At 44.4% G+C, this 13,622-nt stretch overlaps 1 protein-coding gene across 8 annotated transcripts; it reads left to right on the top strand.

Moving 5' to 3' along the window:
• The first annotated feature begins 246 nt into the window (after positions 1 to 246).
• LOC104063992 (centrosomal protein of 290 kDa) lies at positions 247 to 11,389 on the top strand. 8 transcript variants are annotated; one of them, XM_054075459.1, is made up of 5 exons: positions 258 to 303; positions 974 to 1,052; positions 2,835 to 2,963; positions 7,111 to 7,162; positions 10,226 to 11,389. In XM_054075459.1, the coding sequence occupies exon 5, from the start codon at positions 10,258 to 10,260 to the stop codon at positions 11,173 to 11,175; it is 918 nt and encodes a 305-aa protein (XP_053931434.1). In that variant the 5' UTR covers positions 258 to 303; positions 974 to 1,052; positions 2,835 to 2,963; positions 7,111 to 7,162; positions 10,226 to 10,257; the 3' UTR covers positions 11,176 to 11,389. The 8 variants fall into 8 exon arrangements, with proteins under 8 accessions (XP_053931436.1, XP_053931431.1, XP_053931434.1 ...); XM_054075458.1 differs by lacking the exon at positions 258 to 303 and adding an exon at positions 570 to 894; XM_054075461.1 differs by lacking the exon at positions 974 to 1,052 and having other exon boundaries at positions 247 to 303.
• Positions 11,390 to 13,622: the final 2,233 nt, after the last annotated feature.

Genomic DNA, 13,622 nt, shown 5'->3' with positions numbered 1-13,622 from the left:
AACTAGATTTTTCTCTTTAGAACCTGTCCCAACTGGTATTTGATACAAAAGCCTTTTGATTGCAACTGTTTGTGATTAATTTAAAACTCTGCTGTCAAAAGAATTATAGCTGAAGCTTTCAAAGGGCTAAGAAGAGTTAGGTGCTCAGTGCCTGAAAATCCCAGCCTGCAGAACTGATGTTGTCAGGACTTTAGATATGAGGAAGTAAATCATTATTTACCGCTAAAATGGTGTCTTTCTTTTCAGGGCATTGTGGCTATAGCAAAGCTGATCAAGAAGGGGATGAAGAACTTTACCTTCATTGTAAGTGTTTTGAACTATGTAGCAAACTGATTTTGCCCTGAAAAAATCAGATCAGCTGGTATTTGTTCGTGCTTCCTGAGTTTAAGTGTGCTGCTACCTAAATAGATTTGTTTAAAATTCAGCGAGTATTAAATAAGTAGTGACATTATTGCAGCTTTAGTCGATCAATTCATAATCTGTGCGAGAAAGGTGGAAAATAGTAGATAAAAATTGTTTATCATGCACTTTGCAAAGATACTTATAAGCTTGCATCTGTTCAGGACATGAAAGAGTTGCTCCTTTGATTTTTAAATACCTATTATGTCCTTGAGGGAAAAGATCAACTGTGTATTCTTGTATTTCAGCACATAAACAAAAGCAATATACTGGCTAAATAATTCCTTTCCTCGTATCAATTTTCTGTGACATATTTTGTTTCAGTGAAAGTGCAGATGAATTAATATGAAATCCTCTTCTACTGATTAACAGTTGATCCAGAAATGGTGAGACTTCCCTCGTTTCCCTCATTTTACTTTCAAGAAAACCTGGTTCTCCAGCAAAGGAGTCAAAACAGTTAGCATACGGAATCTCTTTAAAATCAAAGCACCAAATGTAAGTCACTCTTAGGCAAGCTGATTTTTCATCGTCTGTTAATTGAAAGCTTAATTAATTTTCTTTGGTAATCATGCAGAGAATGAGACACAACCCACTGCGGTGGTCACCAGCTTGGTCGCAGAGCTGTGAACACCAGACTGATGTCCTTTTACTCCGTAAGTTCTAGACAACCTTCTTCTGTGTGGAGGTACTGGATTGGATTTTCAAAAACATTAGTTACATTAAACAGTTAAGACAAAAACTTACACTAACCATTTTTTAAAGCAGGTTTTAAAGCACTGTATTTAATAATCTATCATTCATTTCATTTCAATCCCCCCTCAATCCTCTGTGACCTCAAGTTTTAAGCTAAAGATACAAGTACAATGGAGCAGTTTAGTCAAGCAATTTAGATGTATATTTAGTTTCCTCCTACCATTTTCTTCTATCAAGGTCTTCCAATCCAGGCTAGCACTATCTCGTGTTGGTATGCCAGGATAGCCTTGGCCTGGCAAAATGTTTTATGAGACACTGAACAAAGAACTATCAGAGGCCCATTGGAGATTCACGCGGTTACCTCCAACCCAGGCACCTTATCATGAACACAAGAGGAAGGCTCTTCCCCACCTCCCTGCCTGAAAGTACGATTGTAAGAGGTTAACCTACTGCTTTCTTCTCCTTTCCCTGGTCATTTTTGTTTTACAAAATACATATTTATAATATAAAAAATTGTAGCATTATCATTACAATTGGAAGAACATCTACTGAAATACCTAATATGACTGATAACATCTGGGCAAAATATCAGATAATTTCTCTGGATGTAAATTCATTACACTGCTCAAACAATTTCTGCAGTTTTTTTCCTTTTAATGAGAGTTTTGAGGTTTTTTTCCTCAGTTATGCCACGTGAAACACGAATACACATCATTAATAAGCTATTTTTCAACATATTTTAAAATCTAAAATATTTTATGTTCAATGAAAAGCAATCATAAATTATTTATGTTTTGTATTGAATTTTTATCCTATTCTTGTATATCAGGATATCGATTAGTAGAGTTAAATTTATTTCCTATGAATTGCTTGGTGAATAGATTTCCAGGGTTGCTGTACTTTCATCAGAAGTTTCTGCTTTCACCAGAAGGGTAAACAATAATTTTCCTGAATCAGCAGCAAAATAAGGGAAAAAACTATGTGCTGGCCAGAGCGCTACACTACCTGAGTTGCACTAAGTGCTACACTGGAGAAAGAGGGAGCATAAACCAAGTTGCTGCATATTATTAACTTAGGTGTTTGAGAAAGGGAATAATTGTGCCACAGAGCTCACTTTTCCTTCCTGCGGCTTTAAACGTTGACCGGAAGTGTTTCTCATGTTCGTATTGTAATGCAAGAAATGTACCGAAGGATATAAGCTCTGGGTGCTGTGAATAGTTTAGCTTGACTATTGCCACAGTCTGTAAATATTATTATAGTCGATAGCTTAAGCAAATTAAAGTAGTTGGAGTAGCCCTTCAAATCCCGATAGAAAACAAAGATAATAGAAAGAAATGCTGCTTACACAACTTAAGAAAAGAGAATAAGCTGTCCTTACTCAGAAAATGTCCTTACACCTCCTTTGATGCTCTTCTACCCCTTCCTCTGCTTTGTTTTCACTCTCACTCAACCCCTGCATTCTATTCCATTGAGCACTATTTAATATTTATTACTTCTTTCACTTTAAAGTGGAGATGCAAGTGCTAATGTTAGTAATTTTTAGAGATGGGACTGTGTACTTGTGTCAGCCTGCTTGCAGATGATGCCTAAAACTAAAGTTGTCTCTCGGAGTAGCTCCGACTCAGGCAGTGTGGAAGCAGGTTCACTCTTCCAAGGAGCACTCTGCATAATGGCAATCCTGGGCTGACTGCCCAATAAATGCCTTTGCTTCATCACAGTCATGCTTTCTTGCATCATTACAGTTAAATTTCCAGGCACCGAAACCTACACTGACCCTGAAACTTGGGAGGACCCAAACAGAGCTGCCCATCAATTTGCCAAGGAGCTGGATGCCTCTTGGATTAAAATTGAGCGTGTGATTGAGCGTGCAGGTAAGGCTGCTGGGGCTTCTTGAATCAGCGGTTCCATTCAGCTGGGATCGAAACTCATGCCTCATAATGACAGGCAAATGATTATACCTCGAGTACAGGAGAACTTTTTACATTTGCCGGAGTGGTTAAGAGCAATGAAGCTGCACTTGCTTCTAAAACGGAAAAAAAAACCCACCCAAACCCCAAAACCCCAAATATAGGGGAAAACCCCACAAAAAGCAAATAGGTAAAGGAAGAGTCTTGCTTGACATTGAAAGCTTGGGGGGTTTCTAATTTTGTATCTGCCATTAAAAATGTAATTGGAGGGAGTGGGACGGTTTTGCTGCCTATTAGGCATTAGGCATGAGTGCAAATTCTGCTTGCTTTCTTTTTGTAAGAGGGATTTCTGACCTCTGAATTTTTGTTCATGCGAGTAAGGAAAACTGGCTGCAGCACAAAATCTTAAATAGAGACTAGGAGGGTCTTTCTTCTGTATAACAAAATCTTCCCTAAGGCTCTTTTTGTTCTACCATTTTCCTTTTTGATATTTTATGAATACAAAAAGTTACTGTTTAACTTCTCATGACTGATTGTAATTGTACCAGCATTACACTGCTTTTCTTCCTCTTGAGCTGTCTACCACCTCCTTAAGCCATGGTGTTAATGCTCTAAAAAGGCAGTTTCGTTTGTTTGCATTAATAAGATATGTGACATTTTTATTACACTGCTCCATGTAGTGAAATTAAGTTTCCATGGGTAAGAAAAATATCAAATACTTTGGATTCCTGGATCCCAAAGGGATTCTCTATTCGACTTTCTATGTTAGTCTTTCCTAATTCAATACTTTTTTCAGCACTCTCCTTGTAACATGTCTTGGCTACTTGCATATACTTTTGCTTTCCTGTTGTTTTATACAAGTTTTATAAAAGCAGAATACTTTTAAAATCACCCCGGCATGAAATGTAAATTGCATACACGGGTATTATTTCAAAAGAGAAGTATCTCTAAAATAAAGTGATTTAACTGTAAAAAGAACTTCACACTGAATTCACAGTGCCTCTTGAAAGTGGCCTCACTCATGTTGAATCATGTCTTAATCAACTACTATCATTGAAATTAAAAATACTGCTCTAGCAAATTATTCCTTCAGATGAATAAGAGCATAAGAATTCAGCCATTACTAACTAGTAATTTTTGTGATGCTAGAATGGCAGCATCTTTTCTAATAAATACACAATATCAAGGAAGTAAATTCAAGATTACCGTAGAAAAAGTACTGAGCTTTATCTTTTGCTTTGAGTTAGAAAACTGTCAGCATAGCAACTGTTCAGAGCACAAAGAAGTTTTCAGTTGGACTTTACCGATGCCTTCTGAGAAAAATGCTGAAAACTCTTCAGCTGCAAAGAGAGTGTAAACCATATTTTCACCATTATGACAGAGTAATTCCAGCGTGTTAATTTTGTTGACTGTATATTAATTTATTCTTGATTTTAATGAGTATAACCGATAGCAAAAACCTAAAGTCTGTCAGGAGACATCCTGAAGAAAGCTAATTAGAAGCTCTGTGGTGAAACCGCATTGTGTATGTGGTTTAGCTATGGCTTTAACCTATTGATGTAGATAGCAAATAGGAGTGAAATGAAATACAGTCCAAGAACAACAGAATGTTTAAGCCCCAAAGAAGAAGCTGAAATGAAAATACAGTATTTCTATTAAGGAGAGCACTAGAAAAGTCACTTAGCAGTCTCAATATGCCTCAACAATGATGGCCACGTCAGCTGTTGAGCAGTATCACATCTCTCTCAGACAAACAAGGTGCAAGGATGCTGTGCTCAGTTTGCATGAGGGATATGTGTTTTCCTCGTCAACATTTTCACCACTATCCCGCTGCGGCCACCTGTCAGATCCAGAATATGGTGTCCACTATATTGAGTCCTTGTTTGCACCACACGTCCTTTGTTTCAGCCTTTTCCTTGCTGAGATAGTGGCTGTGCAGCTGTGCAATATTCTCACTCTTGTCCTATTTTCTGGACCCTTTGGGGGCATCATTTCAGACGAATATACTATTTTCTTGGGAATAAAAGTAGTTCATTGGCTAGCATGCTGCCCTGAAATGCATAAGATACAAGTTCAGATCTCTGATTTGCCTGAGTGCGAGTGATCTGCTTCTGGAAACCAATCAAAATCAGATCACGGAATGCTGGAAATGAGTTAAGTTTTAGTGTCTCCTGTGCCAAGTATCCTAATTACCTGGCTCTGAACTATCACATACATGCACACGCTTGTAATCACATCTTGGTTTTGCATGGAACGAAAGCCATTTTGGAAGGTAGTGCTACAGAAAATTGTTATCCTTTCATAAGTTCTTGTGGCTAGGAGCTGTGAGTGAGGCGAGTGGTGAATTCATTAATAGTCGTCCCTATTGCTAATGAAGTGGAGGATGAGGTTAAGGCATCAAGCTAAGAGCATGTGCCGCTGGTTGTTATGTATGCCCCTGCCTCATGGTATTCGTGGCTGTGAGATGGATATTCAGATCATGATTTCAGTGCCCAAGGATGGTTGAGGCTAATGCCTCACCTGGGCAGACAGGAACAGTACTCTGGCCAGTTAGCTCAGGTACAGCAGAAAGTTAGCAGAGGTATATGGAGTTGATTTGAGCTAACCTTCATCCAGCTGGTGTAGAACAGAGGGAAAGGAATTTGATTCTGTATGCAGTCATCGCCTATGAGATTCGTAAAAGCAGCCGTGCTGAGCAGAGCTTTGCCCAAATAAGTCAGTAGTAAATATTAAGCTTTGGCCCAAGTTCTACCTTTCTGGCTGGAGAGCAGTGAAGCTGATGCCTTTATCTTTCTCTAAGCTCTGTTACTGAGGTGCCAGGAGAACAGTAGTGTTGGATTGGTGACGGTGCCCAAAACAGAGCTCATTCATTAGGACCCTTCAGCATCTACCTCATCAGGCAGTCAGACCCGTTTGCAGGCACACCTTGCTCTCCAGTGCCAGCCAGGTGCCTTGCCAGTGTATATACGCACTTAACTCCTAATCCCACCAGGTTTTGCAGGATCTCAGCCTATGTCCCAAAGGGATTCTCTAGTCGACTTTCTAAGTTAGTCTTTCCTAATTCAATACTTTTTTCAGCACTCACCTTGTAACATGTCTTGGGTATAGGTGCGTCCGCGTACTTGCGTATACGCAATAGTTAAGGTATGCCATAGGCATGCGGGAGATAATTTCTGACTTGATTTGGTGGAGGAACTTGGATCTATATCTCTCATACTCCAGATAAATTTGCATACCACCAGGTAACTAAATATTTTTGGGATGAATCTTCCTCTTTTTAAACAAGAGATGTTTTTTCCTGGCAGCAGAACGGGGGGGTCTCTCTTTCTCTCTCCGCTGACATAAATAATCCTTAGATCTTTCATAATCTCAATAATAGTGAGGTAGATGTATTGCCATTCAGCTCCACATCTTGCATGCTTCCATGTTCTTTCCTGTCCAATGGAGTCTAATTACGTCTCTCCCAAATGATAGTTGTTGAGGTAGCATTTGCTGCTGGCCGTTTGGCCAGTTGACCACCCAAGTGTTGTTCACTTTAAAAGGGGTCGTTACCAGAGGTAAGCAGTGACTCAATCTGTCAGTCAAATAACAGCATAACAGTAGAAATTACTTCAGCTTATTTGTGGTCACAGATTTAAATTATAAACAGGCTGCACACTCCTAATGGATTTTCTCCTGGTGTGTAACTAAAACAATACTTACTTTATGCTACAACCCGAGGAAAAAAATTAAGATGCATGCATGATTAAAAGACGAAGTACTTTGAAATATATTATCTTTCTAGTTTCATTTAGCCTCAAGGACCATGCAGAGAAATAAGTTTTCTCATGTATTTTCATATTATTCAGTGTCATTATTACAGAGTCCTGTTCACACAGCAGGAGTTAGGAGAACAAAATGAGGTTTGATTTGTATGGTTTAATTTTATGAATGATGACCACGTTCCATGCAGACATTTAAGAACCTATTAGAGCTCAGTAACAGTGCTGAACAGAAATGTTCGCTATCTTAATGATTTAGTCCTTCAAAGGAATATAAGGTTTTTTATCAGGAAAAGGCACTCCATTTGTGTTACAGTTTCTCAAACAAAATCTGTTGTCTTCTCTTTCAGGGAAACCGGTCATGAATACACAGAGAATGGGGCCTTAGATGCATTGCTTAGGGTGAGTACAAAAATCAAGACATATATAAATGTCTTTTAGGTGGCATATATTTTGTCACTTTTACAAACATGGTTTTGTTTATATCTGTGCATATCTGTGCTTATACATGCATGATATTCATACCATTAAAATGTTTTTCAGGCTGAGAAAGGCTTGACAAGTACCAGCATTTCTTTACATCATTTCAGCAAAACCAGATCAGAAATGAGAGAACGAGGCAGGATTACATGGAATATTCTAGGAATTTAAGTGGCTTAATGCAGTCATTTGTGGGGAGATTTGTTGAGAAAGTCGCATTTGGAAGACCTTGTGAGAGGATTTGGGGTAGAAAAATCACATGTGGGGGGAGTTTGAGTGGAAATTTGAGAAGATATGGGGTGAAAGTCATGGTTTGGGGGAGTTTGAGGAGGGCTGTGAGGAGATTTGGGTGAAAGTTACATTATTGGGGAGTTTTTGAGGGGATATTGTTTGACTTCTCATGACTGTTCTGGGCAGCCAGGGCCTCCCCACCCTCACAGGAGAGCACTTCTGCCTCAGATCTCATCTCAATCTCCGCTCTTTCAGCTCAAAAACATTCCCCTTGTCCTTTCACAGCCAGCGGGGGCTTTTCCTTATTAATGTGACCACTGTAAATCCTGTCCTTCTAAGCCAAACTGACAAAGCATGTCATAGAAATCATAGAATCACCAAATAGTTTGGGTGGGAAGGGACCTCAAAGCCCACCTGGTTCCAGCCCCCTGCCATGGGCAGGGACACCTCCCACTGGATCCAGTTGCTCAGGGCTGCATCCAGGGGCAAGCTGGGAGCTGAAATGAGAACCTCGCTGCAGGGCTGCTTTTGTGATATCACCTGTTTGATCACCATGGCCACACTCAGGCTCCCAACACTGAGCTCCCTGGGGCTCAGAGAGCAGCCACCAGCAAATGCTGCCCAGGGAACTGCGAGTAGCAGGCATCGGTGCTGCAACCAGCAGCTATTTGGGAAACCTGGGAAGAGCAAAGGAGCAGCAAAGGTCAGTGTTTTAGAAAAAAACCCACGTTTTGTGTAATTCCAGCCTGAGCAACGTTTGTTTTTTCCATGGCGATGTAGTCATTCCTCTAACATTCCCACAGCTCTGCATCTACCTCTCCCCTAGAACCAAAACAACTGCACAGATTCCTGTACAGATTCCTGTGCCTCCCCATTTCCACTCTACTCCTGATGCAGCTCCCACATTCCCAGTTTGGAACCTGTTCTGCTATTACAATGATGGGCGACTTTATTAAAATTATTCTATTATGTTCACCTCTCTACTGGATTTGTTCATATTTTCTTTAAAAGGGGGCACCAGTTGTATTGGGAAACAGTAAGTTTTAGTTACAAATGTTCATTAAAAGCATTAGACTTAATAAGATTTCTCCCTAGTTCTAAATCCTGGATTACACTGTTCCTCTTTTCAATAACTAGTTTACAAAGAGCAAAGTCCCACGCCCTCTTTTACAAGCGCAGGAATCATGAACACTGATGCAGGCTCTTTCTCAGTGCAGGGAGAGGATGAGGGGGAATGGTTTTAAGATGACAGAGGGGAGATCTAGATCTTCAATCTAAGGAAGAAATGTTCTCCTGTGAGGGTGGGGAGGCCCTGGCCCAGGTTGCCCAGAAAAGTCGTGGCTGCCCCATCCCTGGAGGGGTTCAAGGCCAGGTTGGATGGGGCTTGGAGCCCCCTGAACCAGTGAGAGGTGTCCCAGCCCGTGGCAGGGGGTGGAACTGGGTAGGCTGTAAGGTCCCTTCCCTCTTAAACCATTCCATGATTCTATGATTTTCCTTCCTTTAGTCCCCGTTGTGGACTCAGCTGTGCCTCTCACATTGCAGGCCCCTCGGCAATTTTAAAACACAACACTGCAAGTTATAAAAAACCTGATGCTCTCCTGAAAGGACTGCTTAAAGACAATCAGCAGATTCCTAAGGTGGGATTGCAGGCACAGAGCTCACTCAGTCTAAAGAGACAGTCAAATAATTACTTACCACTTGCTGTTAATTCAGCAGCTCCCTGCCTCCTTCACATCACAAAAAAATTCATGTCTACTTACTAGACTTCCCTTTCCTGTAATGTATTATCTTTTAATACCCTGGTATGTACAGGTAATGGATTTTTCAAAGCACTGTAGAGGGCATTGACCATTATCATGAATCATAGAATCGTGGAATGGTTTGGATTGGAAGAGACCGTGAAGATCATCCGGTCACAGAATCACAGAATCGTGGAATCATAAAATGGTTCAGGTTGGAAGGGACCTCAAAGCCCATCTAATTCTTAACCCCTGCCATGGGCAAGACACCTCCCACTGGATCAGAGAGCTCCAAGCCCCATCCAACTTGGCCTCGAACCCCTCCAGGGAGGAAGCATCCATGACTTCTCTGTGCAACCTGGGTCACGGCCTCCCCACCCTCACAGGAAAACATTTCTTCCTAAGATACATCTAATCACCTTCCAGTTTAAAGCCATTCTCCTTCACCCTATCACTCCAGGTCCTCAGAAGAAGTCCCTGCCCAGATTTCCTGGAGCCCCTTTCCAGACTGGAAGATGATCTAAGGTCTCCCCAGAGCCTTTTCATCTCCAGAGTCCAGGGCACAACCCCAACTCTCTCAGCCCGTCCCCATAGCAGAGGTGCTCCAGCCTTCTGATCATCTCCATGGCTGCCTCTGGACCCATTCCAATGGATCCATACCCTTCTTTTATCAAGGATTACAGAACTGGATGCACGACTCCAGGTGGGGTCTCACCAGAGTGCAGCAGAGGAGGGGAGATTCCCCTCCCTTGCCCTGCTGGCCACGCGGCGTTGGATGAAGCCCAGGACACGGTTGGTTTCTGGGCTGTAAGCACACGTTGCCAGCTCATGTTGAGCTTCTCATCAACCACCAGCCCAAGTCCTTCGCCGCCACGCTGCTCTCAATCACATCAAACATTTTAGCTGCCAGTTGAAAACACAAGAGGCCATGGCTGGGGCGGGGGGGGGGGCAGAAAGCAACAGTCATATAAGTGGCATAAATGCTTAGAATTTGTAATTGTTCTTTCTGTTACAGTTTGGTAGAGTTTGACTCCCCCTATGTGAAACATGGCGTCCAAGACAAAGCAGATGAAAGAAGACACAACACGCGCTGGGGAAGAACAGCAAAGGGCAAGAACTAAGAATGAAGATCAATCCAAAGAAACAAGTGACGTGGAAGTGCTTGCACAGGAGAGGAAATCATGTTTGCAGAAGGAATCCAAGATTCTCAATGAACTCATGAACACGTACATGGGAAGAGCAGAGAGCTTGATGCAGGAAAATAAATTCCTAGAAAAGGAAGGCAATCGGATTCAGAAAGAGAGCGACGCCTACCTGTCCTACACAACAAAACGCAGCCAGAAGCGTGAGAACCTGGTAATAACACTAAATGACCAGAATCACATTCGCCTGTCTCAAGCCCAGAAGCTGACCTCACAGTGTGCAGCGAAGGAGGGGGAGGTCAGGAGAGCACTAAAGGAGATGGAGACAAAGTTTTACCTTATGAACGAGGAGGTTGAAGACCTGCGGCGTCTCATAGGCCCATCCACTCAGCTGGAACGGACGAAAAGGATTGAAGAGCTGGAGAAAGAATTACAGGTCACAAAGATAGAGTGTGCAGATAAAATGCGCGAAATCTGGAGTGAGTTCCTGCGGGACAAGGCTGCCTGTGAGATGGACTGTCGCCAAAAGATCCAGGTGCTCACCCAGAGAGCAGAAGCAGCAGCAAAACAATGTCTGAGTGAGCAAGTCAAAGAAATAAAGGCAGAGAATCAGCACCTGCGCCAGGAACTGCACAGACTCATCGAAGAATCAAAAGCCCTTGAAGAAACCAAAGTCCGTCTGGAAGAGCAGCAGCAGCAGCTTCTTCGGGAGAACAAATACATTCTGAACATGGCATGTGCACGCTACCAGTTACGCCTGCAGCAGGCACACAGTGCAAATAGCAAACCCTCCAGCTCTCACAGGTTGGAACACATCCATTGACCTAAAGAAACACTTCTCCACCCCTTGGTCATGCCTGGACAGCCAGCTGTTGGGTTTACAGAGTAAATGTCCTGTGGGTGGATGAAGAGATTGATTTATGTAGCGCATGCTCAGCGTGCAATCCAGACCGACGGTCTTCAAGGCAATCTCAGCTTTAACTTTCATGACATCTGTAGTGAGATATTTGAAACTGCAATCTCTTCACCTCCCTAAATAAAGAATCAGATTTCCTCTCTCAGTTCAGACTTTGAAGTTTCATTAATCTGTAGTTTTCCATGGGAAAACTGTAGTGATTGAAGGCCCAGCCTCCAACTGGATGGTGCAACAAACTCCTCCTCATTATGCCCAAGCAAGGCTTTATACACCCTTAGTGCCTCCTTAGCAGCTATCCCGGTGATTTGCCACTTCTAAGGATCTTACAGCTGCAGCAATTAGGCCTAACTCAGCTGGCCACCAATTATCTCTTATCTAGCAACCTACAGGAAAACTATCCTCTTAGACATAGTGAGGCCACTTCTCTGCTACTTTTCACTGCTGCCACAGGACAAACTAGTGCAGGTCAGCTCTTGCCTTCAGCATTACCTTCATTTTCATAGAATGGTTTGGTTGGAAAAGGCCTTTGAGATATTCAATCCAACCGTACCTGTCCACTACTAAATCATCCCTGAGCACCTCGTCTACCAGAGTTTTAAACCCCTCCAGCGATGGGGACTCCACCACCTCCCTGGGCAGCCTCTGCCAGTGCCTGAAAACCCTTTCCGAGAAGGTATTTTTCCCGATGTCTGATCTCAACCTGCCCTGGTGACACTCGAGGCTATTTCCCCTCATCCTGTCAACTGTTACTTGGGAGAAGAGACCAGCACCCACCTTGCCACAGACTCCTTTCACGGAACTGTAGACAGTGATAAGGTCACTCCTCAGCCCTCTTCTCCCCAGGCTAAAAGAATGCACTTCCCTCCGACGTTCCTTGAAAGATTTGTACTCCAGACCCTCCACCAGCTTTGTTCCCCTTCTCTGAATGTGCTCCAGCCCCTCAAATGTCCTTCTTGAAGGAAGAGGCCCAAAATGGAACCCAGGATTCAAGGTGCGGCCTCACCAATGCTGAGTGCAGGGGCAGAATCACTTCTCAGCTCCTGCTGCGTACACTGTTTCTGACACAGGCCAGGATGCCATTGGCTTTCTTGGCCACTCGGGGCACGGCTGGATCATGTTCAGCTGCTGGTAACCAACACGCTCAGGTGCTTCAGGTGCTTCTTTGCAATCGAATGATTGCCCACCACTCAAGGCCCACCCAGTTCCAAACCCTACCATGGGCACAGACACCTCCCAATGGATCAGGGGCTCCAAGCCCCATCCAACCTGGCCTTGAACCCCTCCAGGGATGGGGCAGCCACCACTGCTCTGGGCAACCTGGGCCAGGGCCTCCCCACCCTCACAGGAGAACATTTCTGCCTAAGATTGATGATCCAATCCCAATCTCCCCTTTTTCAGCTCAAAATTCTTCCCCTCACCCTACCCCTGCACTCCCTGATCAAGAGTCCCTCCCCAGCTTACCTGGAGCCCCTCTCCATACTGGAAGCTGCTCTGAGGTCCAGGCTGCAGCGGGGAGGTGATGGTGTGCTGCCCCCGCTGCTCCGCGCCACTCTGGGGAACCTGCGCTCAGCCCACGGCTCCCTGTGCGACGGGGCACGGGGGTGCTCAGTGCTTGGCACACCGTGTGCCCCCTGTGCCAGGTGAGGAGCACAGGGGTGTATCCCAATACAGCCCTCCCGGCTCCCCCAATCCCACTGGATCTGCTCTCTCCCCAAGGTCCCGGTCAGCTGGCTGTGGCCGGTCCCTGCACCCCACACGAGGGACACCAGGAGGCAGGAGCTGGGCTGCCCCAGCTGCAGGGCTGCATTTGGAGCACTTGTTTCACAGGAGGCACCTGATGCCTCCCCAAGCCCGAGGTCAGGCTGAGACCAGACAAAACTCATCATGTACAGCTCAAGCGCTCTTGATACACAGACCTGTTCTGGATAGGGCAGCTTGGGGGGAGCTGTAAAACCCCACAGAGCTGGGGCAAGCACAGCCGACTTTCTGTGCTATGTCTCCTGCCAACCCCTCCACCCTCCCCTGAGAGCTCTCCCTCGCCAGGGCTCGGGCCAGGCCATCCCACACCCACGGGGCCGTGGGTGGGTCCCCATCTCCCCTACCTGTTACTGTGCTGCTGCGTCTCCTTGGTTTTGGCATTGGTGGTGGAGCTTGCAGTGAGGTGTGTGGGCAATGGCTGCAGCAACGGGAGGGACACCTTTTTCCTGGGGAGGACAGGAGCTGCGTGTGGGTGACTGGGGACAATCGACCCACCCTGGCTCGGGGCAGCACCCCAGAGCCTTGGGCTTGTACCCACTGGCAGCCCCCCTTCTCCAGGCAGGTGTCACTGTCCCCCTGCTGCCAGACAGGGCTGT

This window comes from Cuculus canorus, chromosome 10, assembly GCF_017976375.1.
Source record: "Cuculus canorus isolate bCucCan1 chromosome 10, bCucCan1.pri, whole genome shotgun sequence".
NCBI lineage: Eukaryota > Metazoa > Chordata > Aves > Cuculiformes > Cuculidae > Cuculus > Cuculus canorus.
Note: the sequence above shows the minus strand (reverse complement) of the source record. Positions and strands in the feature narration are given on the sequence as shown.

Coding starts and splice junctions, on each gene's coding strand:
- LOC104063992 (XM_054075461.1), top strand. CDS start 10,258: ATGGCGTCCAAGACAAAGCAGATGAAAGAAGACACAACACGCGCTGGG.